Source organism: Sebastes umbrosus, chromosome 18, assembly GCF_015220745.1.
Source record: "Sebastes umbrosus isolate fSebUmb1 chromosome 18, fSebUmb1.pri, whole genome shotgun sequence".
Lineage (NCBI taxonomy): Eukaryota > Metazoa > Chordata > Actinopteri > Perciformes > Sebastidae > Sebastes > Sebastes umbrosus.
The window spans coordinates 17,221,468-17,247,193 of record NC_051286.1 but is presented as its reverse complement, the minus strand read 5'-3'; the positions used below and the strand labels follow the sequence as shown (position 1 = coordinate 17,247,193).

General features: G+C 39.3%; 2 protein-coding genes across 7 annotated transcripts in view; one reads left to right on the top strand and one right to left on the bottom strand.

The window, feature by feature from the left end:
- med23 (mediator complex subunit 23) overlaps positions 1-25,726 on the top strand; it is a 130,014-nt gene that overhangs the window by 30,954 nt on the left and 73,334 nt on the right. The window lies entirely within an intron of this gene.
- LOC119477187 (monocyte chemotactic protein 1B-like) lies at positions 84-21,677 on the bottom strand. Of its 6 annotated transcripts, none has more exons than XM_037751127.1 (3): positions 21,505-21,677; positions 593-701; positions 84-276 (listed from the first exon to the last, which is right to left on the bottom strand). In XM_037751127.1, exons 1-3 carry the CDS (start codon positions 21,584-21,586, stop codon positions 198-200), a joined length of 270 nt encoding a protein of 89 aa, XP_037607055.1. In that variant the 5' UTR covers positions 21,587-21,677; the 3' UTR covers positions 84-197. The 6 variants fall into 6 exon arrangements, with proteins under 6 accessions (XP_037607055.1, XP_037607053.1, XP_037607054.1 ...); XM_037751125.1 differs by lacking the exon at positions 21,505-21,677 and adding an exon at positions 1,426-1,595; XM_037751126.1 differs by lacking the exon at positions 21,505-21,677 and adding an exon at positions 1,429-1,588.

Here is a 25,726-nt window from a genome sequence, read left to right as displayed (position 1 = left end):
TTATATCAGAAAATAATGTTTCAATACATCACTTGAAACCACATTAAAACAGGCAAAAGAACAGGTAATAATAAAAAAAAATGTTTCCATTTATTTTAAAGCTAATAGAGAGGAAGCTATGAAGATAAATCACCACTTGATCTCGGCTCAGTGAGGTGTTATAATAAACACTGGGTCAGTCAGTAAGTTTGGAGCCTCTATTTGGCCTCGATGAGCTTCTTCACCCACAGCGCAGACGGGTCGGCACAGACTTCATTACCGTTGATCATCTTGAAGCTAAAACAGAGACAGATTGTTGATGCCATTTTCAGTGTCAACTTTTTTTCAACAGATAGTGTGGTGTTAAGTAATTCATTTGTTGTTTATATATAAATCTGTATTAATACTTGCATGCCTGTACATTTATGTTTGCTTAAATTCATGTATGTCTGCACGTGAATCTTCGTGTGTATTTGTTCTCGGCACTGTGTATGAATATATTGAAAGCTACTAAAAGTCCATTTTCTTTTGTATATTTAAAAAAAACAAGGCCAATGAAATTGATACTGAACTTTTAAGGTTGAAGTTTAATAACAGGAGATACGACACTCACATGACACCCTTCATGGGACAGCTACTGTCTGTGTACTTGTAGCTCATCACGTTGTTCGTACGCAGCCTGGAGGAAATAAACGTCGCACAGCACTTATCTGGAGCATAGCCTGGGAAAACCAAGAGAGAAACACAAATGTCATGAACATATACTGTAGCGAGACCAATGCTGACCTTACACCAAACCACGCTTCAAGCGATTTCACTGTCGCAGACATATTTCCAATGTCGGAATAAAATCACGAGAGTTTTGCTAGAGTTGTGGCGCGCTCCCGTGATCTCAATTGTTTAGTGTAAGGTGGTTGTAAGTGGTATTCAACACAAAACCATTACATCGACATGAAATTGTCTTTTTTACGCATTATCCCATCACACTTTTAACCCTTTAGAGAACAATGCAGCTGTAATCTGCTGAAGGAAGCTGTGGTTTGATTCTGATATTCAACATTTTGCTAAGTAACAAAAAACTTTAAATCATGTAAATGCTATTAACTTACCACTGTATATATAGAAAATACATAAATCTACTTATCTGCTTTATGTTTCTAAATCAGTGACTGTTCATAATGATCTCATTTATGAAATCTTTCCTCTCCCAACACTCAGAAATGAGACAGTGTAAACCTTATTAGGCTGACTCAGCCTTTACTGTAATGACCAATTGTTTATTTTAATCTCTTTTTAAATTATGGAACGGTGTCACTGATTATTTTTGATCTGTTATCAGATAATATAACATTTAATTGGTCTATAAGAGATATATTAAGACATTATTACAGTGACCTATAAGGATAGATTTGACTTTTTAAGAAAAAAAAGTTCATGTAGTCCGCTTACCTTGATGGGCCCGGACAGCAAGAGATGAGAAAAGCAAGGTGGAGATCACCAGAATGATGGGGCTCTTCATCATCATCATCATCTTGATCAGCTTTTGTTGTCTGTCTGGCTTGCCGTCTATCTGGTTGTCTTCTTTCTGTCCGCTTCACTCGTAGCCCCTCACTTTTATTATGCTGTGCGTGCGTGCGTGCGTGCGTGCGTGCGTGCGTGCGTGCGTGCGTGCGTGCGTGCGTGCGTGCGTGCGTGCGTCCGTCAGCAGGCACAGGTAGCAGGTTCCATGAAAAAATCAAAACTACCCAGCATGCAAACATACTGCGGTCATATAGTTTTACGTGTGTGTGTGCAGTGTGCAGATGCACAGTGGTTTGAAGCTCCTTTCCCTGTCACTGGTTCATGTGGTTTAAAATGATGAACCATTTTAAACCATAAATTTAATATTATCTTTAATCGACCTCTAACAGGTGCGTAACATGCATAACCAAGGCCAGAAAAGATCTATTTTAAAAAGCAATTTAAAATATGTCACTCTTCTCAAAATGTACAGTATCCTGTAGCAGGAACTAAACTCATTGAAACCCAAGGCCACATTTTTGCAATTGCAGAATGTAAGAATTAATTTAGGACTACAACAATGATTAATTAAAGTTAAAATGTTAAAAAAAATAACCATTATTCATTTCTATATAATTTTGTCAAAGTCACAGGAGAGGGGCTAAAGAGCCATAGGTTGCTGACCCCTGAACTAGGGAAACCTAATGACCACAAATAAACATCATTAATCGGTCAGCACCACAAACAGAACACGTACAAATTGTCTGCTATCTGTGTTAACTGGTGACTCAGCTGTAGTTGTAGTTGCTCGTATTGGCGGCAGTTATGTTTTAATCAATGTTAAAGGCTGCGCTAGATGACGGAACACACATAGCAGTTGCCGGATTCATCTATAGGTTGGGGATGCAGAATTAATAGGGATAGGTATATTATTTGGGTCTAAAAGAGCTTAAATGCATGTCGTATATACCGTGTGTATATATATGTATTACATATACACCGATCAGCCATAACATTAGGACAGCATGGGCACCCTGACCGGTGTGCGGCTACACAGCCCCATACACAACAAACTGCGATGCACTGTATGTTCTGACACCTTCCTATCGGGACCAGCATTAACTTTTTCAGCAGTCTGAGCTCCAGTAGCTTTTCTATTGTATCGGACAACACGGGCCAGCCTTCGCGCCACATGTGCATCAATGAGCCTCCGGTCTGACCCTGTCGCCGGTTCACCGGTTTTCCTTCCTTGGACCACTTTTGGTAGGTCCTGACCACTGCAGACCGGGAACATCCCACAAGACCTGCAGTTTTGGAGATGCTCTGACCAGGTCGTCTACCCATCACAATTTTGCCCTTGTCAGAATCGCTCACATCCTTACGCTTGCCCATTTTTTCTGCCACCAACACAAAATTCAAAGTTCAAAATGTTCACTTGCTGTCTAATATATCCTACCAACTGCCAGGTGCCATTGTAACGAGATAATCAATGTTATTCACTTCACCTGTCCGTGGTCTTAATGTCATGGCTGATCGGTGTATGTGTTAGCTTTTTATATGAAAAACATCATGTTAGAGATTTTAGACGGGAAATGAAGGGAGGGAGGTGGGGAGGGCACCCAGCGTGACTTGAACCTGGTGTGGTGTGGTTCATTATCAGCACCTTAACCAGTAAGCCACTGGGACGCACCTGTTCTAAAACACTGACACGCACACTTACGGTAGAGTCAGATGTGGTCTATTGAAATAGTTTCATCCTCTCAACCACATACCATAACATACATAACTTACCACATAGTAGGTCGATATTTAGTTAAAATAATATTCACACGAGAAAAGATCAGCATGAAAGTTGGTTCAGAAATACCTTCCTGGGTGTCAGATCATCCTGAATCACCTCACTACTTTTGTTAGTATCGCTAGTTTAACTCTGAGCTAAATGTTCAGTGATTACGTGTCCACTTCATTTCAAACTGTAGACTGAGCCTGATTGATCTGTGTCTGACCTGCTAGCTCAGTACATTGCAGCCTATGCATTTTCAATAGATAAAATAGAACAGATAGATACAATATTTGCTGTGCGTGCGTGTGTGTGTGTGCGTGCGTGTGTGTGTGCGTGCGTGTGTGCGTGTGTGTGTGTGTGTGTGTGTGTGTGTTCTTGTCTCAAGATGTCTGCCTACAGACAAAAGGGGCGAGCACTATAAAACTACAAAGATGGCGGGATCAAAGATGGCCGCCAACATGTCACCACATGGCCTCTTTGTTCTTCGGAACACATGTGCTTAGGAAGGACAGCGGGTGGGGGGGGGGGGGTGGGGGGGTGTTGTGGGGGTTAAGATTATCTGAAGCTGTATGTTTATGTTTAACTAATTCACAGTTTATGTATGCGATCTTAATGTGTGTTAGATATGCAGTGGGTTAGAAAAGATGGTTTGTTTGCATGCAAGACCTTGTCTATGTGAAGCATAAACTAAACACATCAGATGTGGCGAAGCCATCTACCCAAATACAAATAACTACAAATAATATCACAACAGTTAAACTCAATGAATAACATTAAACATGTCAATACCAAGTACATTCTAGAAATCACAGTTGAACAGTCTTGCTCAGCCATGTGCAATTGCTACTGCTAAAGTAAGACCAGTACGTTACCGATCCATGGAAGAAAAGGGTTTGTAATTCCATGTGTTGAAGTTGTGGTTCCAAGTCAAAGATGTTGTCTTTGCTGTGCTCAAATCAAGTGCAGATTGGAGGAAGCTGATCGCTCCAATACTTCCTCCCAGCAGCTTGGTGCTAACTTCCTTGCGGCTGTTGCTTGAAGTTAGTTGGTAAAAAGGCAGGCTCTCGCGTCTTCTGCCTCAGAAGTTCCTTGTGTTGCTATGTCTGTTTCCTAACAGGCCATAGATCAGAGCAGCAGCTCACCTCCACAGGTCAGGAGGTGAGGAGAAGGAGCAGGAAAGAGATTCCTCTGGTTTTGTCCTGGGTGAATTTCACACCTATGTGTGAATGCTACAGTAGCCAATGACTACTGAGCTGGGTCCACAGCCAATGGCTGCATGGCTCAAGGATCCTGAGAAGCGTAGTTCATTGTCTTTGACACCAGTATTGGTGGGTCCCTACAGATATAATGCAACAAGAATGCACTAAGTAAAATATCTCCCTCAGCTGGTCAATTTCACTTAGTTATACCTCATATTAGAACAGGCATGGTTTATTGCATGTAGGCATACAAAAAATTTAAGAAAATATCTACAAGTAGGACCTTGTGACCAAAGCTAACATTTAACATGAATAAGAATCAGCCTAAGATGACCTCATGTCTTGTCAAATTCAACCCCACCAAATATTGTCAAAGGGAATGTTTTCCAATTGTGGAAAGCCCTCTCTGCGGCTGCAATATTGGTGCAAATACTAGGAAATTTGCTCAGAAAGTGTGAAATGGAAAGTCTGTCTTCTCAACGTCGGTGGTGCGGTGGGGAGGAGGGCATTATTTTCCTGCACGACAGATCGAGGCTCACAGCAAATTTGCTCATCTTAGCTTCTTGTTTTGCCAGTTTTTTTCTAATTTTTGTGACCTCAGCAAAACTCTTTCCAAATCCATCAGAGAACATAACTAGTTGGCTAAAGAAATTAGCTTAAATTTCTAGGAATATTTAAATCACTCTAGTGGTGAAATTGATCACCAGTGAGTTTGACCCTTACCTGGAGTTTTACCTACTCTGGAGCAGGTGATGTAAAAAACATTTTGTGCCACATAATGACCACGCAGACAAATGTCTCAGAGCCAGGCTAGCTGTGTCCCCGTTTCCAGTCTTTATGCTAAGCTAAGCTAATCGGCTGCTGGCTGTAACCTTTATATTTAGCTTGCATATGAGAGCGGTATCAATCTACTTATCTGTGAACTCTCTGCCAAAAAGCAAATAAGTCTTTTACCCAAAATGTCAAAGTCCATATCCCAAGCTGTTGATTTAAAGGTACAGTGTGGAGGATTTGGCGCATCTAGTGGTGTGGTTGCAGATCGCAACCAACTGAGCTCTAGACTGCGACCATAATGGTCGCATGTGCAATCTTTTTTTGGGAGTGTGCGAGTTAAATTTTGACCTAGTCGCATTTGTGCGAGTGCATGATCATTACTATTTTGGTAACACGGTAAGAGCGTTGGATATTGCAGATGAAAGCAGTCCTTTTTGTTCCTCAATGGCGCAGCCTCTCTCTCCCGATCATGCACTCTCCTCTGTTCTGTGTAAACCTTTGCGCGTTTTTGAAATGTATTCATTTTTGGTTATGTTTGTGTCTTCTTTCTTTCATTTATTTGGTTAAACACATGTGGCAGGATGAATGAAACAAGTGACGAAACTGATTACCTCTATATACCTGCAGTAGTTCCAAAAACACTGGATACTACACTTCCCATGATGCAACTTGATAGAATCTTTCATTATGCTACATTCCATTTGAACTGAGAAGTCAGAATTTCCGAGTACCCAGTCGGAAATTTCAACTGGAACACCCCCTGAAGTCAGAATTTCCGAGTACCCAGTTGGAAATTTCAACTGGAACACCCCCTGAAGTCAGATTTCCGACTCAGAAAATCGGACGAACCTCGCCAACCCAAACCTCAAAATCCAAGATGGCTGCTCAGTGCATCAACCGTAAAAAAACTGTAGTAATATACTGTTTATTAGCACTTCTGTCTTATTTGTGTCTCATTAAATCAGTCGTACGCACAGTACTGTCCAACTTCTACCTGTAGGCATGTTGCTATGGTGTTTGTATGCACAAAATATGGAGTAATGAGTCGTTATCAACTGGTATTGCTAACCTGGCTAGAGGAAACTCTTAAGTTTTCCGACTTGTTGTACTGGATTTGGGTGTGACGTCATTCCCAGCTTCGACTTCCAGTTCCCGAGGTAAATGAAATGCAGCATTAGACCATCCGTGCATGCAATAAACATCCATGTTTTAAATGCTACGACTCCAAAGGCTTGCTGTTAAAAATGTGTAAACTGAACTTGATGTGTAAAATCAGTAAAGTGCCCCTCTAAGTGTAGAATAGTAGAATAATGATTTTTAAGATGTACTCAAAATGGGACCTTGAACTCACTGTTCTCATAATAACCAGCGAGAATAACTGGTTACCGTCCATGCCTGAATAAATGAGTCCGTCTGGTGCCTGCGCTCCCTAAAAAACATAATGTTCCTTGATAACGTATCAGAGAATTCCTCATTTGGACAACTCTTACATAACAATGATGAAAACTCCTGTTCCTGCATGTCGAGCACACGCACTTCCACTCACATGCATGCAAACGTAGACATACAGGCGCACATATACAGGACATTTAACATGAACTAAAGAGAAGGGATTTCAAAATACTTTTCATAAATGTATTAATTGACTGACTTAAAAGGAACAGTACAGAAATGGATGGAAATCAACATAAATTTGACCAGCGTAGTAAAGAGTGACTGTCACAGGACTTATGATAATGTCAAGAAGAGAAATGGCTTCATGAGAATGTACTTTATCTTAGTTGTTTCTGGTTTTGACAAAGAAATTAAGAATGAAAAAAACCCTAATCTTGATATTTTATCTAAAATTCATCAAAAAAAAACACCATCTCACTGAGCCGCTATTCTCAAGAGTGCAATTAAAGATTAGATTAAACAATTCCTCATTTTGCTGCAGTCGACATGGAGCAATAAAAACCTGTCTTTAATATGAAGCCTTTACACTTAATGAATGTGAAAAAGAGAGAAGAGTGACATCTGCTGGCCACAGAGGTACATCGCATACTAAAGTAAAGATGATCTAAAGAGCTAAATGTGATTGTTTGTGCCTGACTATCAAGCCTTTGTGGTGCAGGTCTGAATTTCTGGTGTCTTTCTCTGTCAGAAACCACATCAACTCTGATGTGTCACTATTGTTTAATGGGGACATTCTCAGGTTCAGACTTGTATTCTGGGTTTCTACCAGAACATGTTTACATGCTTAGATGTGCAAAAAACTTTATTTTTCTCATACTGTCTGTCTGAATATATCTGTGTTCACCATCTGTCTGAAACTCTGTTTTAGCGCCTGTCTCTTTAAGCCCCCCTCCTGAAAAAGCCCAGTCTGCTCTGATTGGCTTGCAAAAAAAATATGGTACACATTGGTAGTTCTCAAGCAGTGGGCGATATATTCTAACGAGCCTGCATGTACATAGGAAGGGCAGCCAAATATGTTGAATGACATGTTTTCTGATCTAGGCTACCCACAAAACACTGTCTGAGTTGTCTTATTTCACAGTTGTTGGGTAGGTAGGCACTCCAGATACCCAACTGTATGTGCACAAGCACTGAAAAAGGGAGTTTTTCATAATATCCCCACAATATAGATTGTGTACAGTATGTATTAGAGCTGTCAATCGATTAATATATTTAATTGCGAAGAATCGCATGATTGTTCATAGTTTATCGCAATTAATTACAAATTAATCACACTATTTTTTTTTTGTCCAAAATGTACGTTAAAGGGAGATTTGCCAAGTATTTAATACTCTTATCAACAAAGTAGTGGGAAAATATGCTTGCTTTATGCAAATGTGTATATTTATTATTTGAAATCAATCAACAACATAAAACAATTACAAATATTGTCCAGAAACCCTCACAGGTACTGCATTTAGCATTAAAAAAAATATGCTCAAATCCCAACACTGCAAACTGCAGCCCAACAGGCAACAACAGCTGTCAGTGTGCTGACTTGACTATGACTTGCCCCAAACTGCATGTGATTATCATAAAGTGGGCATGTCTGTAAAGGGGAGACTCCTGGGTACCCATAGAACCCATTTACATTCACATATATTGAGGTCAGAGGTCAAGGGACCCCTTTGAAAATCGCCATGCCAGTTTTTCCTCGCCAAAATTTAGCATAACTTTGGAGCATTATTTAGCTTCCTTCGCGACAAGCTAGTATGACATGGTGGTACCGATGGATTCCTTAGGTTTTATAATTTCATATGATGCCAGTATGTCCACTCTAGCTTTAAAACAGAGCCCACTCAACAATACAATACTTTACATCGTAAAATCGCAAGTTGCGTTTCTGCCTTAAGATTAGAGACGTTAAAACAAATTTGCTTTAACACGTTATTATCGCGTTAACTTAGACAGCCCAAGTATGAATTGAATTCTTTCTGATCAAAGTTAGTCTTAAATGGTGAATTAAAACAAAGGGAAAACAAATCTAATAATATATGAATTTTGAATAATGGTTATATCAGAAAATAATATTTCAATACATCACTTGAAACCACATTAAAACAGGCAAAAGAACAGGTAATAATAAAAAAAATGTTTTCCATTTATTTTAAAGCTAATAGAGAGGAAGCTATGAAGATAAATCACCACATGATCTCAGCTCAGTGAGGTGTTAGAATAAACACTGGGTCAGTCAGTAAGTTTGAAGCCTCTCTTTGGCCTCGATGAGCATCTTCACCCACAGCTGAGACGGGTCGGTACAGACTTCATTACCGTTGATCATCTTGAAGCTAAAACAGAGACAGATTGTTGATGCCATTTTCAGTGTCAACTTTTTTCAACAGATAGTGTGGTGTTTAGTAATACATTTGTTGTTTATATGTAAATCTGTATTAATACTTGCATGCCTGTACATTTATGTTTGCTTAAATTCCTGTATGTCTGCACGTGAATCTTCGTGTGTATTTGTTCTCGGCACTGTGTATGAATATATTGAAAGCTACTAAAAGTCCATTTTCTTTTGTATATTTAAAAAAAACAAGGCCAATGAAATTGATTCTGAACTTTTAAGGTTGAAGTTTAATAACAGGAGATAAGACACTCACATGACACCCTCCATGGAACAGCGGTTGTCTGTGTACTTGTAGCTCACCACGTTGTTCGTACGCAGCCTGAAGGAAAAAAACGTCGCACAGCACTTATCTGGAGCATAGCCTGGGAAAACCAAGAGAGAAACACAAATGTCATGAACATATACTGTAGCGAGACCAATGCTGACCTTACACCAAACCATGCTTCAAGCGATTTCACTGTCGCAGACATATTTCCAATGTCGGAATAAAATCACGGGAGTTTTGCTAGAGTTGTGGCGCGCTCCCGTGATCTCAATTGTTTAGTGTAAGGTGGTTGTAAGTGGTATTCAACACAAAACCATTACATCGACATGAAATTGTCTTTTTTACGCATTATCCCATTACACTTTTAACCCTTTAGAGAACAATGCAGCTGTAATCTGCTGAAGGAAGCTGTGGTTTGATTCTGATATTCAACATTTTGCTAAGTAACAAAAAACTTTAAATCATGTAAATGCTATTAACTTACCACTGTATATATAGAAAATACATAAATCTACTTATCTGCTTTATGTTTCTAAATCAGTGACTGTTCATAATGATCTCATTTATGAAACCTTTCCTCTCCCAACACTTAGAAATGAGACGGTGTAAACCTTATTAGGCTGACTCAGCCTTTACTGTAATGACCAATTGTTTATTTTAATCTCTTTTTAAATTATGGAACGGTATCACTGATTATTTTTGATCTGTTATCAGATAATATAACATTTAATTGGTCTATAAGAGATATATTAAGACATTATTACAGTGACCTATATGGATAGATTTGACTTTTTAAGAAAAAAAACCTTGATGGGCCCGGACAGCAAGAGATGAGAAAAGCAAGGTGGAGATCACCAGAATGATGGGGCTCTTCATCATCATCATCATCTTGATCAGCTTTTGTTGTCTGTCTGGCTTGCTGTCTATCTGGTTGTCTTCTTTCTGTCCGCTTCACTCGTAGCCCCTCACTTTTATTATGCTGTGTGTGCGTGCGTGCGTGTGTGCGTGCGTCCGTCAGCAGGCACAGGTAGCAGGTTCCATGAAAAAATCAAAACTACCCAGCATGCAAACATACTGCGGTCATATAGTTTTACGTGTGTGTGTGCAGTGTGCAGATGCACAGTGGTTTGAAGCTCCTTTCCCTGTCACTGGTTCATGTGGTTTAAAATGATGAACCATTTTAAACCATAAATTTAATATTATCTTTAATCGACCTCTAACAGGTGCGTAACATGCATAACCAAGGCCAGAAAAGATCTATTTTAAAAAGCAATTTAAAATATGTCACTCTTCTCAAAATGTACAGTATCAGTAGTTAAAGGCTGCGCTAGATGACGGAACACACATAGCAGTTGCCGGATTCATCTATAGGTTGGGGATGCAGAATTAATAGGGATAGGTATATTATTTGGGTCTAAAAGAGCTTAAATGCATGTCGTATATACTGTGTGTATATATATGTATTACATATACACCGATCAGCCATAACATTAGGACAGCATGGGCACCCTGACCGGTGTGCGGCTACACAGCCCCATACGCAACAAACTGCGATGCACTGTATGTTCTGACACCTTCCTATCGGAACCAGCATTAACTTTTTCAGCAGTCTGAGCTCCAGTAGCTTTTCTATTGTATCGGACAACACGGGCCAGCCTTCGCGCCACATGTGCATCAATGAGCCTCCGGTCTGACCCTGTCGCCGGTTCACCGGTTTTCCTTCCTTGGACCACTTTTGGTAGGTCCTGACCACTGCAGACCGGGAACATCCCACAAGACCTGCAGTTTTGGAGATGCTCTGACCAGGTCGTCTACCCATCACAATTTTGCCCTTGTCAGAATCGCTCACATCCTTACGCTTGCCCATTTTTTCTGCCACCAACACAAAATTCAAAGTTCAAAATGTTCACTTGCTGTCTAATATATCCTACCAACTGCCAGGTGCCATTGTAACGAGATAATCAATGTTATTCACTTCACCTGTCCGTGGTCTTAATGTCATGGCTGATCGGTGTATGTGTTAGCTTTTTATATGAAAAACATCATGTTAGAGATTTTAGACGGGAAATGAAGGGAGGGAGGTGGGGAGGGCACCCAGCGTGACTTGAACCTGGTGTGGTGTGGTTCATTATCAGCACCTTAACCAGTAAGCCACTGGGACGCACCTGTTCTAAAACACTGACACGCACACTTATGGTAGAGTCAGATGTGGTCTATTGAAATAGTTTCATCCTCTCAACCACATACCATAACATACATAACTTACCACATAGTAGGTCGATATTTAGTTAAAATAATATTCACACGAGAAAAGATCAGCATGAAAGTTGGTTCAGAAATACCTTCCTGGGTGTCAGATCATCCTGAATCACCTCACTACTTTTGTTAGTATCGCTAGTTTAACTCTGAGCTAAATGTTCAGTGATTACGTGTCCACTTCATTTCAAACTGTAGACTGAGCCTGATTGATCTGTGTCTGACCTGCTAGCTCAGTACATTGCAGCCTATGCATTTTCAATAGATAAAATAGAACAGATAGATACAATATTTGCTGTGCGTGTGTGTGTGCGTGTGTGTGTGTGTGTGTGTGTGTGTGTGTGTTCTTGTCTCAAGATGTCTGCCTACAGACAAAAGGGGCGAGCACTATAAAACTACAAAGATGGCGGGATCAAAGATGGCCGCCAACATGTCACCACATGGCCTCTTTGTTCTTCGGAACACATGTGCTCAGGAAGGACAGCGGGTGGGGGGTGTTAGATATGCAGTGGGTTAGAAAAGATGGTTTGTTTGCATGCAAGACCTTGTCTATGTGAAGCATAAACTAAACACATCAGATGTGGCGAAGCCATCTACCCAAATACAAATAACTACAAATAATATCACAACAGTTAAACTCAATGAATAACATTAAACATGTCAATACCAAGTACATTCTAGAAATCACAGTTGAACAGTCTTGCTCAGCCATGTGCAATTGCTACTGCTAAAGTAAGACCAGTACGTTACCGATCCATGGAAGAAAAGGGTTTGTAATTCCATGTGTTGAAGTTGTGGTTCCAAGTCAAAGATGTCATCTTTGCTGTGCTCAAATCAAGTGCAGATTGGAGGAAGCTGATCGCTCCAATACTTCCTCCCAGCAGCTTGGTGCTAACTTCCTTGCGGCTGTTGCTTGAAGTTAGTTGGTAAAAAGGCAGGCTCTCACGTCTTCTGCCTCAGAAGTTCCTTGTGTTGCTATGTCTGTTTCCTAACAGGCCATAGATCAGAGCAGCAGCTCACCTCCACAGGTCAGGAGGTGAGGAGAAGGAGCAGGAAAGAGATTCCTCTGGTTTTGTCCTGGGTGAATTTCACACCTATGTGTGAATGCTACAGTAGCCAATGACTACTGAGCTGGGTCCATAGCCAATGGCTGCATGGCTCAAGGATCCTGAGAAGCGTAGTTCATTGTCTTTGACACCAGTATTGGTGGGTCCCTACAGATATAATGCAACAAGAATGCACTAAGTAAAATATCTCCCTCAGCTCAATTTCACTTAGTTATACCTCATATTAGAACAGGCATGGTTTATTGCATGTAGGCATACAAAAAATTTAAGAAAATATCTACAAGTAGGACCTTGTGACCAAAGCTAACATTTAACATGAATAAGAATCAGCCTAAGATGACCTCATGTCTTGTCAAATTCAACCCCACCAAATATTGTCAAAGGGGATGTTTTCCAATTGTGGAAAACAAGTTGTGGAAAGCCCTCTGCGGCTGCAATATTGGTGCAAATACTAGGAAATTTGCTCAGAAAGTGTGAAATGGAAAGTCTGTCTTCTCAACGTCGGTGGTGCGGTGGGGAGGAGGGCATTATTTTCCTGCACGACAGATCGAGGCTCACAGCAAATTTGCTCATCTTAGCTTCTTGTTTTGCCAGTTTTTTTCTAATTTTTGTGACCTCAGCAAAACTCTTTCCAAATCCATCAGAGAACATAACTAGTTGGCTAAAGAAATTAGCTTAAATTTCTAGGAATATTTAAATCACTCTAGTGGTGAAATTGATCACCAGTGAGTTTGACCCTTACCTGGAGTTTTACCTACTCTGGAGCAGGTGATGTAAAAAACATTTTGTGCCACATAATGACCACGCAGACAAATGTCTCAGAGTCAGGCTAGCTGTGTCCCCGTTTCCAGTCTTTATGCTAAGCTAAGCTAATCGGCTGCTGGCTGTAACCTTTATATTTAGCTTGCATATGAGAGCGGTATCAATCTACTTATCTGTGAACTCTCTGCCAAAAAGCAAATAAGTCTTTTACCCAAAATGTCAAAGTCCATATCCCAAGCTGTTGATTTAAAGGTACAGTGTGGAGGATTTGGCGCATCTAGTGGTGTGGTTGCAGATCGCAACCAACTGAGCTCTAGACTGCGACCATAATGGTCGCATATGCAATCTTTTTTTGGGAGTGTGCGAGTTAAATTTTGACCTAGTCGCATTTGTGCGAGTGCATGATCATTACTATTTTGGTAACACGGTAAGAGCGTTGGATATTGCAGATAAAAGCAGTCCTTTTTGTTCCTCACTGGCGCAGCCACTCTCTCCCCTTCATGCACTCTCCTCTGTTCTGTGTAAACCTTCGCGCGTTTTTGAAATGTATTCATTTTTTGTTATGTTTGTGTCTTCTTTCTTTCATTTCTTTGGTTAAACACATGTGGCAGGATGAATGAAACAAGTGACGAAACTGATTACCTCTATATGGAAGAAAAAGGAAGAAAAAGTATGCGCTCCTCAGGCAAGGAAGGAAACTAAAGGGGTCTAATGTGTACATCAATGAACACCTCACCAAGAAGAACGCGGATATCGCTAGAGGAGCACGCATATTAAGAAAACAAAACAAGATCCAGGCGACTTGGACTACGAATTGCAAAGTATTCATTAAGTTGAATGGATCGACGCCAGAGGCAGCAAAAGTTCTCCTTATAAGAGACAGCAATGAACTGGACAAGTTTGATGAATAAATGACCTGCTGCTGGGACTATCATGGAGGTAGGATTATTCCATGCAGGTTACTATCTCTACTGCATTCTAACATAACCACACAGACAATGACTAACAAACGCTCTCATTCCATATTATTTTCTGTGATCCATTTCAAACCACTAAATGCCACCACAGTTTATATAAACCTAAAAAATGTAAGAACATATTTCAAATTATGATTTTCAGCATGTTAACATCTCCTACAAAGGGCCTTATTATGGCTCATTTGAATATCTGCAGTGTCAGAAATAAGGTACATGAACTGAACAATCTCACTCAGAATAACACCATCCACATCTTGGCTGTGTCTGAGACCCACTTGGATGTAACTATCCAGAATGCTGAGGTATCTATTGATGGCTATAACATCTTCAGGAGGGACAGAAATATACACGGAGGTGGAGTAGCGATATATATAAAAAACAATTTTCCTGCAACACTGTGCTGGGCTCATGCCAAATAACTTAGAATCCTTATGGGTTAGAGTACATCTTCCTCACCTAAAACCAATCTTGATAGGCTGTTGCTACAGGCCTCCAGGAACTGATACTCATTATCTGAATGACTTATGTGAACTAATTGACAGAGCTGCAGATGTGAATGGTGAAATTTTCATATTAGGGGACATGAATATTGACTGGCTTGCAAGTCAATGCCCGATGAAAAAGAAGGTGGTGTCACTAGTCAGTGCTTGTAATCTATCACAGATGATTTCTCAACCGACCAGAGTCTTTACTAACAGTGCTGGTCATACATCTGCCACTTGCATCGACCATATTTACACAAATGCTCCTGAGCGCTGCACTAAACCAGTCTCTCTACCTGTAGGGTTCAGTGACCATAACATTATAGCTATTACCAGGAGAACCAAAATTCCTAAATGTGGTGTCAAAATTATTAATAAGAGAATGTATAAGAAATTCATCTCAGAACGTTTTTTGGAGGATGTCAGGAATGTAAACTGGGCCGATGTGTATGCTACACAGGAGCCTGAGGCTTCTTTACATATTTTTATGAACATCTTTATGAGGATTGTCGACAACCATGCTCCCATGAAGAAGTATACTGCCAAATCCAGACCAGCTCCATGGTTGAATGAGTCTTTAAAAGACCTTATGAAACAGAGAGACAAAGCCAAATCCACATTAGCAAAGTCAGGATCTGTGGAAGACAGACTAAAATATTGTCAATTGAGAAACCGAGTGACAAAACAGAATAAAAGCATGAAAAAGGAATATTATAAAAATAAAATAAATGCAGTGAAACTAGATGGTAAAGAACTCTGGAGAACCTTAAATGAAATAATGGGGAGAAATAAAACTGGGAGCCCTTCTTTTGTTAAATAAATGTCTAATGGAAGGTATATATCCTAGTATTTGGAAAGAAGGTAAAATAATTCCCTTACCTAAAGATGGCAGATTAACATTTACTGGGCAGAACAGCAGACCCATCAGTATTCTCCCTGTACTAAGCAAACTGATGGAGAGAATAGTCCATTCACAAATACAAGATTACTTTGACTGTAATGGCCTGTACACTAGATTTCAACATGCTTACAGACATCACTACTCCACTTGTTCTGCACTAACGCAAATGACAGACGACTGGCTAAAAGAGATAGATAATTCTAGGATAACAGGTGCAGTGTTACTGGATTTCAGCGCGGCATTTGATGTCATAGATCATGACCTTTTAATTAATAAACTACAACGTTATGGATTTAGATTAAGTGCAATCAAATTTATGAAGAATTATCTTTTATGCAGAACACAAAGGGTGTATTACAATGGCAGCATGTCTAACAGTAAAGGGCTTAACTGTGGCCTGCCGCAGGGCAGCTGTCTTGGACCTCACCTGTACTCCATCTTCACAAATGACTTGCCATCTGTATTGCATAAAGCCAGTATACAAATGTACGCCGATGATTCCACACTGTATTACGCAGCAAATACAAGCGGCGAACTAGACCAAGTTCTATCTTCAGACCTAAACTTGGTCTACGATTGGATAAAACAAAATAAGTTGGTACTAAATATCTCAAAAACCAAATCCATTATTTTTGGATCTAGTCATAAGCTGTCATCTATGCCCACAATGAATCTCTAATTGGACAGTGAACCTATACAGCAGGTGGATAAGGTCACATTACTGGGACTAACCATAGACAATCAACTGTCATGGATCGAGCACATAGAAACAATTATCAGGAAAATGGGAAATGGTATCTCCATGGCAAAAAAATGCCTTCCGTATGTTCCAGCACACGTTCTGGGACAAGTAGTTAAATCTTAAAAAGTTTAAGCCACCTGGACTATTGCTCACCTGTATGGTCTTCTGCACCGAAAAGCATACTGCGGAAACTACAAATTGCCCAAAACAGAGCTGCAAGACTTGTGTTACACTGCCCCATGAGAACGAACACAGACAGCATGCATCATAAACTGTCATGGTTACCAGTAGAGAAAAGACTTGCCTTAAGCACAGCGACATTCTTTAGTAACAGCATTTATTCTACTAAACCCGAGTTTTTATACAGTCAAATTACCAGATGCAGGGACGTTCACAGTCATTTCACTAGAACAGCAGGTGATGGCCAAATCATGTTACCTCACCCAAAATCGAATGCCTTAAAAAAGACGGTCATTTACCGCGCCATCACTCACTGGAATAGCTGCCCTCTTCACATCCGTCAATCCTCTAACAAATCCACATTCAAATACCATCCACGAATACATTACTTAAACAGCTGATCGATAGTCCAGTGTTGGTCATGTATGGTTTTCTTTGTTCCTTTTTCCCTGATGATGGGCCTTGAGGCTAAACAAAAAAAAAAAAAAATTGTGGAAGATTTGTGTATGAATTTGAAATTTGAAATTTATATATGTTTGAAAATTTGAGTGTTATTAGTGTAACACAAATGTGATGTTGTATATAGTATGTATGTGATAAATTAATGTACATGATTTCGGACACCAGGAAGACTAGCTGGTGCCATTGGTATCAGCTAATGGGGATCCTTTTTAAATAAATAAATAAATAAATATACCTGCAATAGTTCCAAAAACACTGGATACTACACTTCCCATGATGCAACTTGATAGCATCTTTCATTATGCTACATTCCATTTGAACTGAGAAGTCAGAATTTCCGAGTTCCCAGTTGGAAATTTTGACTGGAACGCCCCCTGAAGTCAGATTTCCGACTCGTAAAGTCGGACAAACCTCGCCAACCCCGTCCTCAAAATCCAAGATGGCTGCTCAGTGCAACAACCGTAAAAAAACTGTAGTAATATACTGTTTATTAGCACTTCTGTCTTATTTGTGTCTCATTAAATCAGTCGTACACACAGTACTGTCCAACTTCTATCTGTAGGCATGTTGCTACGGTGTTTGTATGCACAAAATACAGAGTAATGAGTCGTTGTCAACTGGTATTGCTAACCTGGCTGGAGGAAACTCTTAAGTTTTCCGACTTGTTGCACTGGAACGCGATTCGGGTGTGATGTCGTTCCCAGCTTCGACTTCCAATTCCCGAGGTAAATGAAATACAGCATTAGACCGTCTTTGCCTGCAATAAACATCAATGTTTTAAATGCTACGACTCCAAAGGCTTGCTGTTAAAAATGTGTAAAATCAGTAAAGTGCCCCTTTAAGTGACAGTAGAATATTGATTTTTAAGATGTACTCAAAATGGGACCTTGAACTCACTGTTCTCATAATAACCAGCGAGAATAACTGGTTACCGTCCACGCCTGAATAAATGAGTCCGTCTGGTGCCTGCTCTCCCTAAAAAACATAATGTTCCTTGATAATGTATCAGAGAATTCCTCATTTGGACAACTCTTACATAACAATGATGAAAACTCCTGTTCCTGCATGTCAGGCACACGCACTTCCACTCACATGCATGCACACGTAGACATACAGGCGCACATATACAGGACATTTAACATGAACTAAAGAGAAGGGATTTCAAAATACTTTTCATAAATGTATTAATTGACTGACTTAAAAGGAACAGTACAGAAATGGATGGAAATCAACATAAATTTGACCAGCGTAGTAAAGAGTGACTGTCACAGGACTTATGATAATGTCAAGAAGAGAAATGGCTTCATGAGAATGTACTATATCTTAGTTGTTTCTGGTTTTGACAAAGAAATCAACAATGAAAAAAACCCTGATCTTGACATTTTATCTAAAATTCATCAAAAAAACACCATCTCACTGAGCCGCTATTCTCAAGAGTGCAATTAAAGATTAGATTAAACAATTCCTCATTTTGCTGCAGTCGACATAGAGCAATAAAAACCTGTCTTTAATATGAAGCCTTTACACATAATGAATGTGAAAAAGAGAGAAGAGTGACATCTGCTGGCCACAGAGGTACATCGCATACTAAAGTAAAGATGATCTAAAGAGCTAAATGTGATTGTTTGTGCCTGACTATCAAGCCTTTGTGGTGCAGGTCTGAATTTCTGGTGTCTTTCTCTGCCAGAAACCACATCAACTCTGATGTGTCACTATTGTTTAATGGGGACATTCTCAGGTTCATACTTGTATTCTGGGTTTCTACCAGAACATGTTTACGTGCTTTAATGTGCAAAAAACTTTATTTTTCTCATACTGTCTGTCTGAATATACCTGTGTTCACCCTCTGTCTGAAACTCTGTTTTAGCGCCTGTCTCTTTAAGCCCCCCTCCTGAAAAAGCCCAGTCTGCTCTGATTGGCTTGCAAAAAAAATATGGTACACATTGGTAGTTCTCAAGCAGTGGGCGATATATTCTAAGGAGCCTGCATGTATATAGGAAGGGCAGCCAAATATGTTGAACGACATGTTTTCTGATCTAGGCTACCCACAAAACACTGTCTGAGTTGTCTTATTTCACAGTTGTTGGGTAGGTAGGCACTCCAGATACCCAAATGTATGTGCAAAAGCACTGAAAAAGTGAGTTTTTCATAATATCCCCACAATATAGATTGTGCACAGTATGAATTAGAGCTGTCAATCGATTAATATATTTAATTGCGATTAATCGCAAATTAATCACAATGGTTTTTTTCTGTCCAAAATGTACCTTAAAGGGAGATTTGTCAAGTATTTAATACTCATATCAACAAAGTAGTGGGAAAATATGCTTGCTTTATGCAAATGTGTATATTTATTATTTGAAATCAATCAACAACATAAAACAATTACAAATATTGTCCAGAAACCCTCACAGGTATTGCATGTAGCATAAAAAAAATATGCTGAAATCCTAACTCTGCAAACTGAAGCCCAACAGGCAACAACAGCTTTCAGTGTGCTGACTTGACTATGACTTGCCCCAAACTGCTTGTGATTATCATCATTATCAAGTGGGCATGTCTGTAAAGGGGATACTTTGAAAATCGCCATGCCAATTTTTCCTCGCCAAAATTTAGCATAAGTTTGGAGCGTTATTTAGCTTCCTTCGCGACAAGCTAGTATGACATGGTTGGTACCGATGGATTCCTTAGGTTTTATAATTTCATATGATGCCAGTATGTCCACTCTAGCTTTAAAACAGAGCCCACTCAACAATACAATACTTTACAATTGCAAAATCGCAAGTTGCGTTTATGCCTTAAGATTAGAGACGTTAAAACAAATTTGCTTTAACACGTTATTATCGCGTTAACTTAGACAGCCCAAGTATGAATTGAATTCTTTCTGATCAAAGTTAGTCTTAAATGGTGAATTAAAACAAAGGGAAAACAAATCTAATAATATATGAATTTTTAATAATGGTTATATCAGAAAATAATATTTCAATACATCACTTGAAACCACATTAAAACAGGCAAAAGAACAGGTGATAAAAAATTTTAATAGAGAGAAAGCTATGAAGATAAATCACCACTTGATCTCGGCTCAGTGAGGTGTTAGAATAAACACTGGGTCAGTCAGTTAGTTTGGAGCCTCTCTTTGGCCTCGATGAGCTTCTTCACCCACAGCGCAGACGGGTCGGCACAGATTTCACTACCTTTCTTCCTCTTGAAGCTAAAACAGAGACAGATTGTTGATGCCATTTTCAGTGTCAACTTTTTTTTCAACAGGTAGTGTGGTGTTTAGTAATCCATTTGTTGTTTATATGTAAATCTATATTAATACTTGTATGCCTGTACGTTTGTTTGCTTAATTTCCTGTATGTCTGCACGTGAATCTTCGTGCGTATTTGTTCTCGGCACTGTGTATGAATATATTGAAAGCTACTAAAAGTTCATTTTCTTTTCTATATTTAAAAAAAACAAGGCCAATGAAATTGATTCTGAGCTTTTAAGGTTGAAGTTTAATAACAGGAGATAAGACACTCACATGACACCCTCCATGGAACAGCGGTTGTCTGTGTACATGTAGCTCACCACGTTGTTCGTACGCAGCCTGAAGGAAGGAAACTTCAAACAGCACTTATCTGGAGCAAAGCTGCCTGGGAAAACCGAGAGAGAAACACAAATGTCATGAAAATATACTGTAGAGAGACCAATGCTGACCTTATATTACACCAAACCACGCTTCAAGCGATTTCACTGTCGCAGACATATTTCCAATGTCGGAATAAAATCACGAGAGTCTTGCTAGAGTTGTGGCGCGCTCCCGTGATCTCAATTGTTTAGTGTAAGGTGGTTGTAAGTGGTATTCAACACAAAACCATTACATCGACATGAAATTGTCTTTTTTACGCATTATCCCATTACACTTTTAACTCTTTAGAGAATAATACAGCTGTAATCTGCTGAAGGAAGCTGTGGTTTGATTGATATTCAACATTTTGCTAAGTAACAAAAAACTTTAAATCATGTAAATGCTATTAACTTACCACTGTATATATAGAAAATACATAAATCTCCTTATCTGCTTTATGTTTCTAAATAAGTGAATGTTCATAATGATCTCATTTATGAAACCTTTCCTCTCCCAACACTTAGAAATGAGACGGTGTAAACCTTATTAGGCTGACTCAGCCTTTATTGTAATGACCAATTGTTTATTTTAATCTCTTTTTAAATTATGGAACGGTATCACTGATTATTTTGATCTGTTATCAGATAATATAACATTTAATTGGTAAGGATAGATTTGACTTTTTAAGAAAAAAAAGTTAATGTAGACCGCTTACTTTGATAGGCCTGGACAGCAAGAGATGAGAAAAGCAAGGTGGAGATCACCAGAATGATGGGGCTCTTCATCATCATCATCATCTTGATCGGCTTTTGTTGTCTGTCTGGCTTGCCGTCTATCTGGTTGTCTTCTTTCTGTCCGCTTCACTCGTAGCCCTTCACTTTTATTATGCTGTGTCTGCGCGTGTGTGTGTACCCAGCATGCAAGCAAACATGTTTGTGGTCATGCGGTCAACGTTTCTCAGAAGAGTGAGGGGCGGAGGACAGAAGTGGTTGTGGTTGTGAGCGCAGATTCTATGAAATACAAAACATATTCGTACCTCAGTAATTTTACGTGTGTGTGTGCAGTGTGCAGATGCACTGTGGTTTGAAGCTCCTTTCGCTGTCACTGGTTCATGTGGTTTAAAATGATGAACCATTTTTTTTTTTTTAACTTAAATTTTATTGCAGTTTCAGCAACTCATACAATCATAATAACATTCTATACCACTGTATTTTCATTTTTATAGCTGTCTCATAGTTTTTTTAAAAAAAAAATCTTACAGCTTAAAACAAGGAGGAGAGAGAAAACACAAAAAAAACAAAAACAGAAAAAAAAAACAAGACTTAATAATTTCAATTGGATTCAGAGAGAAAGGGAGGACACAGACCTAGACAATCCAAATAATTAAAATAAAACAAAGTAAAATGAATAAATAAATAAATTTAAATAATAATAAATGTGGTAAGGGGTCAGAGGTAAGGGAGGGGGAGTGTGTTGTATGGGTGTGTGCTGTATGGATGCGTGCACGTGCCCAGAGAGGTGACCTGGGTCAGGAAGACAAAGACACAAGTATGATCCAGGATATATAAGAACACTCAGATCACCGATCACTGCACTAGTACAATCATGGCAGGGCTCCACCTTTTAACAAATGTGTCTTTTTGGAGTCTTATGGAATAGGTTATTTGTTCCATGTGGTAGATTTCCCATACCTTCTCAATCCATAAATTGTATGTTGGGGGCTCAGGTTTTAGCCACTTAATTGTAATGCATTTAACTGCTGCTGTAAGCAATATTTGTAAGAGATATTTTTTGGCACTTCCATTAATGCCTTCTGGTATTGCTCCCAGCAGTGCCATTTTTGGATCTTTGGTGAAATTTTGGTCGAATACATCTTCGAGTGCCCGAAATACCTCTTCCCAAAATGTTTTTAATTTGGGGCATGTCCAAAATATGTGAATATGATTGCCAATATGTGTACCACAATTTCTCCAACATTTATTCGAGTGTGTAGGGCCCATTTTGGCCACTATTTCTGGTGTACGAAAAAATCTAGAAATCACTTTCCATTTGAATTCCCTCCAGCTATTAGAGTTGGTCACTAGATGTGCTTCGGTGCATATTTCTTCCCATATGTCCTGTGGTATGTCTGTATTCATTTCAATTTCCCAACGCCCTTTTATTTGAAGCATATTGTTCAAATTCTTACCTAAAAATATTTGGTAAAAATGGCCTATGATTTTCTTATCCCCATTTCCTGTTTGTAATTTCATTAGGAACTCTTCAATTGGAGTGGGCTCCAGAACTTTATCCCATTGCTTATGTTTCGTTAGGAAGTCCCTTAATTGTAGATATCGGAAAAAATCTGTGTTGGGAAGTTTAAATTCCTCTCTCAACTGCTGGAATGACTTAAGTCTGCCATCCTTCAGGAGTTGATGTAGGTTAGCGAGTCCATGTTCTGACCATTTTCTAAATCCTGTATCTAAACTGGAGGGAACAAAATCTTTCATGAATCCAATATTGGTTAATGCTGAAATTGCTTTGGGCAATCCAAATGCTAGTTTGATTTTTCTCCAAATTGTTAGTGTGACTTTAGTCCATTCGCCCATTTGAATTTCTCGTAAGGCTACATCTAAGAAAGGCAAGATCTGTAGGGGCCTCGCACAAAGGCTTTTTTCTATGTTAAGCCAGCGTGTATGTGTCCAATCCCGGGTCCATATTGTCAAAGGTTTTAACTGCGCAGCCCAGAAGTAATATCTTAGATTTGGAAGTTTGAGCCCTCCCTTTAGTTTAGATAGCTGCAATGTTTTTAGTCTGATTCTTGGCCGTTTTCCTTGCCATATAAATTTTGAAATTAACCTGTCCAATTTATCAAATGTGGGCTTAGGAATATCAATAGGCAACATCTGAAATGGATAGAGAAGCTTAGGCAGCACATTCATGCGTACACTCTCAATTCGGCCTAACAAAGATAGGGGGAGCGTTGCCCATCGGTCCAAATCCTTACCAACATTATGAATCAAACTTTTGAAATTTGCATCGAATAAATTTCTCAATGATGGGGGTATTTGGATGCCGAGATATTTGATGCCATCTTTAGGCCATCTGAAACCACTCTGGAGTTTCACAGTTTGTGAAATTCCACCACTTATATCCATAGCCATTGTTTTATCCACATTAACTTTATAACCCGAAAAGTACCCATATACAGAGATGAGATCCTTTAAGTGTGGGATTGTTGTTGCAGGTTCCGCTAGATATAAAAGCACATCATCTGCGTACAGTGATAATTTATGCTGTTCTCCATTTATTGTCAGTCCTTTTATGTTATCGTTGTCCCTGATAAGCTGTGCCAAAGGTTCAATACTAATATCAAACAGAAGGGGCGAAAGAGGGCAACCCTGTCTGCAGCCGCGCTCTAGGACAAATCGGTCTGATAAAAACCCATTCACTTTAACAGTAGCCTGCGGATTGGAATATAATGTTTGTATCCACTTAACGAAATTGGGGCCAAATTGGAATCGTCTCAATGTTTGAAATAAGTATTGCCAGGACACTCGATCGAATGCCTTCTGGGCGTCGAGGGATAATATCATTGCTTCGTCTTCTTTTACTTTTGGATGTGTCATTAGATTTAGTAACCTTCTAATATTGTCCCCATAATATCTTCCGGTAATGAACCCGGTTTGATCCGGATGAATAATTTTCGTGATAATTTTATTGACACGTTTTGAAAGAATAGCAGTTAATATCCGCAGGTCTGTGTTGAGTAGCGATATGGGCCTATATGATTGGCATTTGGTCGAGTCTTTGCCCTCTTTATGTATTACTACTATTGTTGCGTCCCTCCAAGAGGGGGCCATAGTACCAGATTGTAACGCATGGTGATAAGCTTTTAACAGTAAAGGTGACACTTCCTCTTTAAACATTTTATAAAATTCATTTACGTACCCGTCTGGCCCAGGGCTTTTATTGTTTTTCAATGTAGAGATTACCTGCTGTATTTCCCATGCATTGATTGGTTCATCTAGCTCTTTTGCCATAAGCTCAGATAACTCTCTTAATTTAATGTCCCTTAAAAATTGCGCCAATTCTTTGTCGTCTGTGCAGGTGTCCGTGTTTTTGTATAGGGATTTATAAAATTCGGCAAAGGACTGTGAAATTTCATACGGTTTCGTGAGTGTTGTATTATTAGACACTAACTTCTGTACTATATTGGATGATTGCTGTTTTTTTAGTCTTAGTGCCAATAATCTACTTGCTCTGTTACCGTTTTCGTAATATTTTTGATTTGTAAACCTTAAATTGCCCTCGATCTTTTCTGTAATTAGGGTGTTTAGATCTCTACGTGCTTGTTTAAGAGTATTAAGTATGCTGGGGGATGACGATCCTTTATGCTGTTGTTCAAGCTGCCTTATTTTGTCTTCTAATTCGCGTCGTGTTGCTTCCCTTCTCTTTTTTTTAGCACTTGCAAACGAGATAATACGACCTCTAATATATGCTTTGGCACAGTCCCATAAAATAAGAGGTGATATTTCAGGTGAAGCATTTGTATCTAGATAAGTACTTAATTCAATTTTGACAAATGGGATGAATTCCTTGTCGTTTAGGAGTGATGCATTTAATCTCCATTGTTTGGCTGATGGTGTGTGACCTATGTCCCAGGACACCACAAGAGGAGAGTGATCAGATATTGTAATCGGTAAGATCTTTATGTCCTCTATCCTGTGTAACTCAGCTGTGGGGGTAAAAAAATAATCGATTCTGGAATAGGATGAATGTCTATGTGAGAAGAAGGTAAAATCCCTCCCCTTAGGAAATTTGCTTCTCCAAACATCTGCTAGACCTAACTCTGTTGATAAGTGTTTAAGCCTTTTACTCATTTGGGAAGTGGGGGATTTTGAAGGAGGTTGTCTATCCGTAAATTGAGATACAACGCAGTTGAAATCCCCACCCAA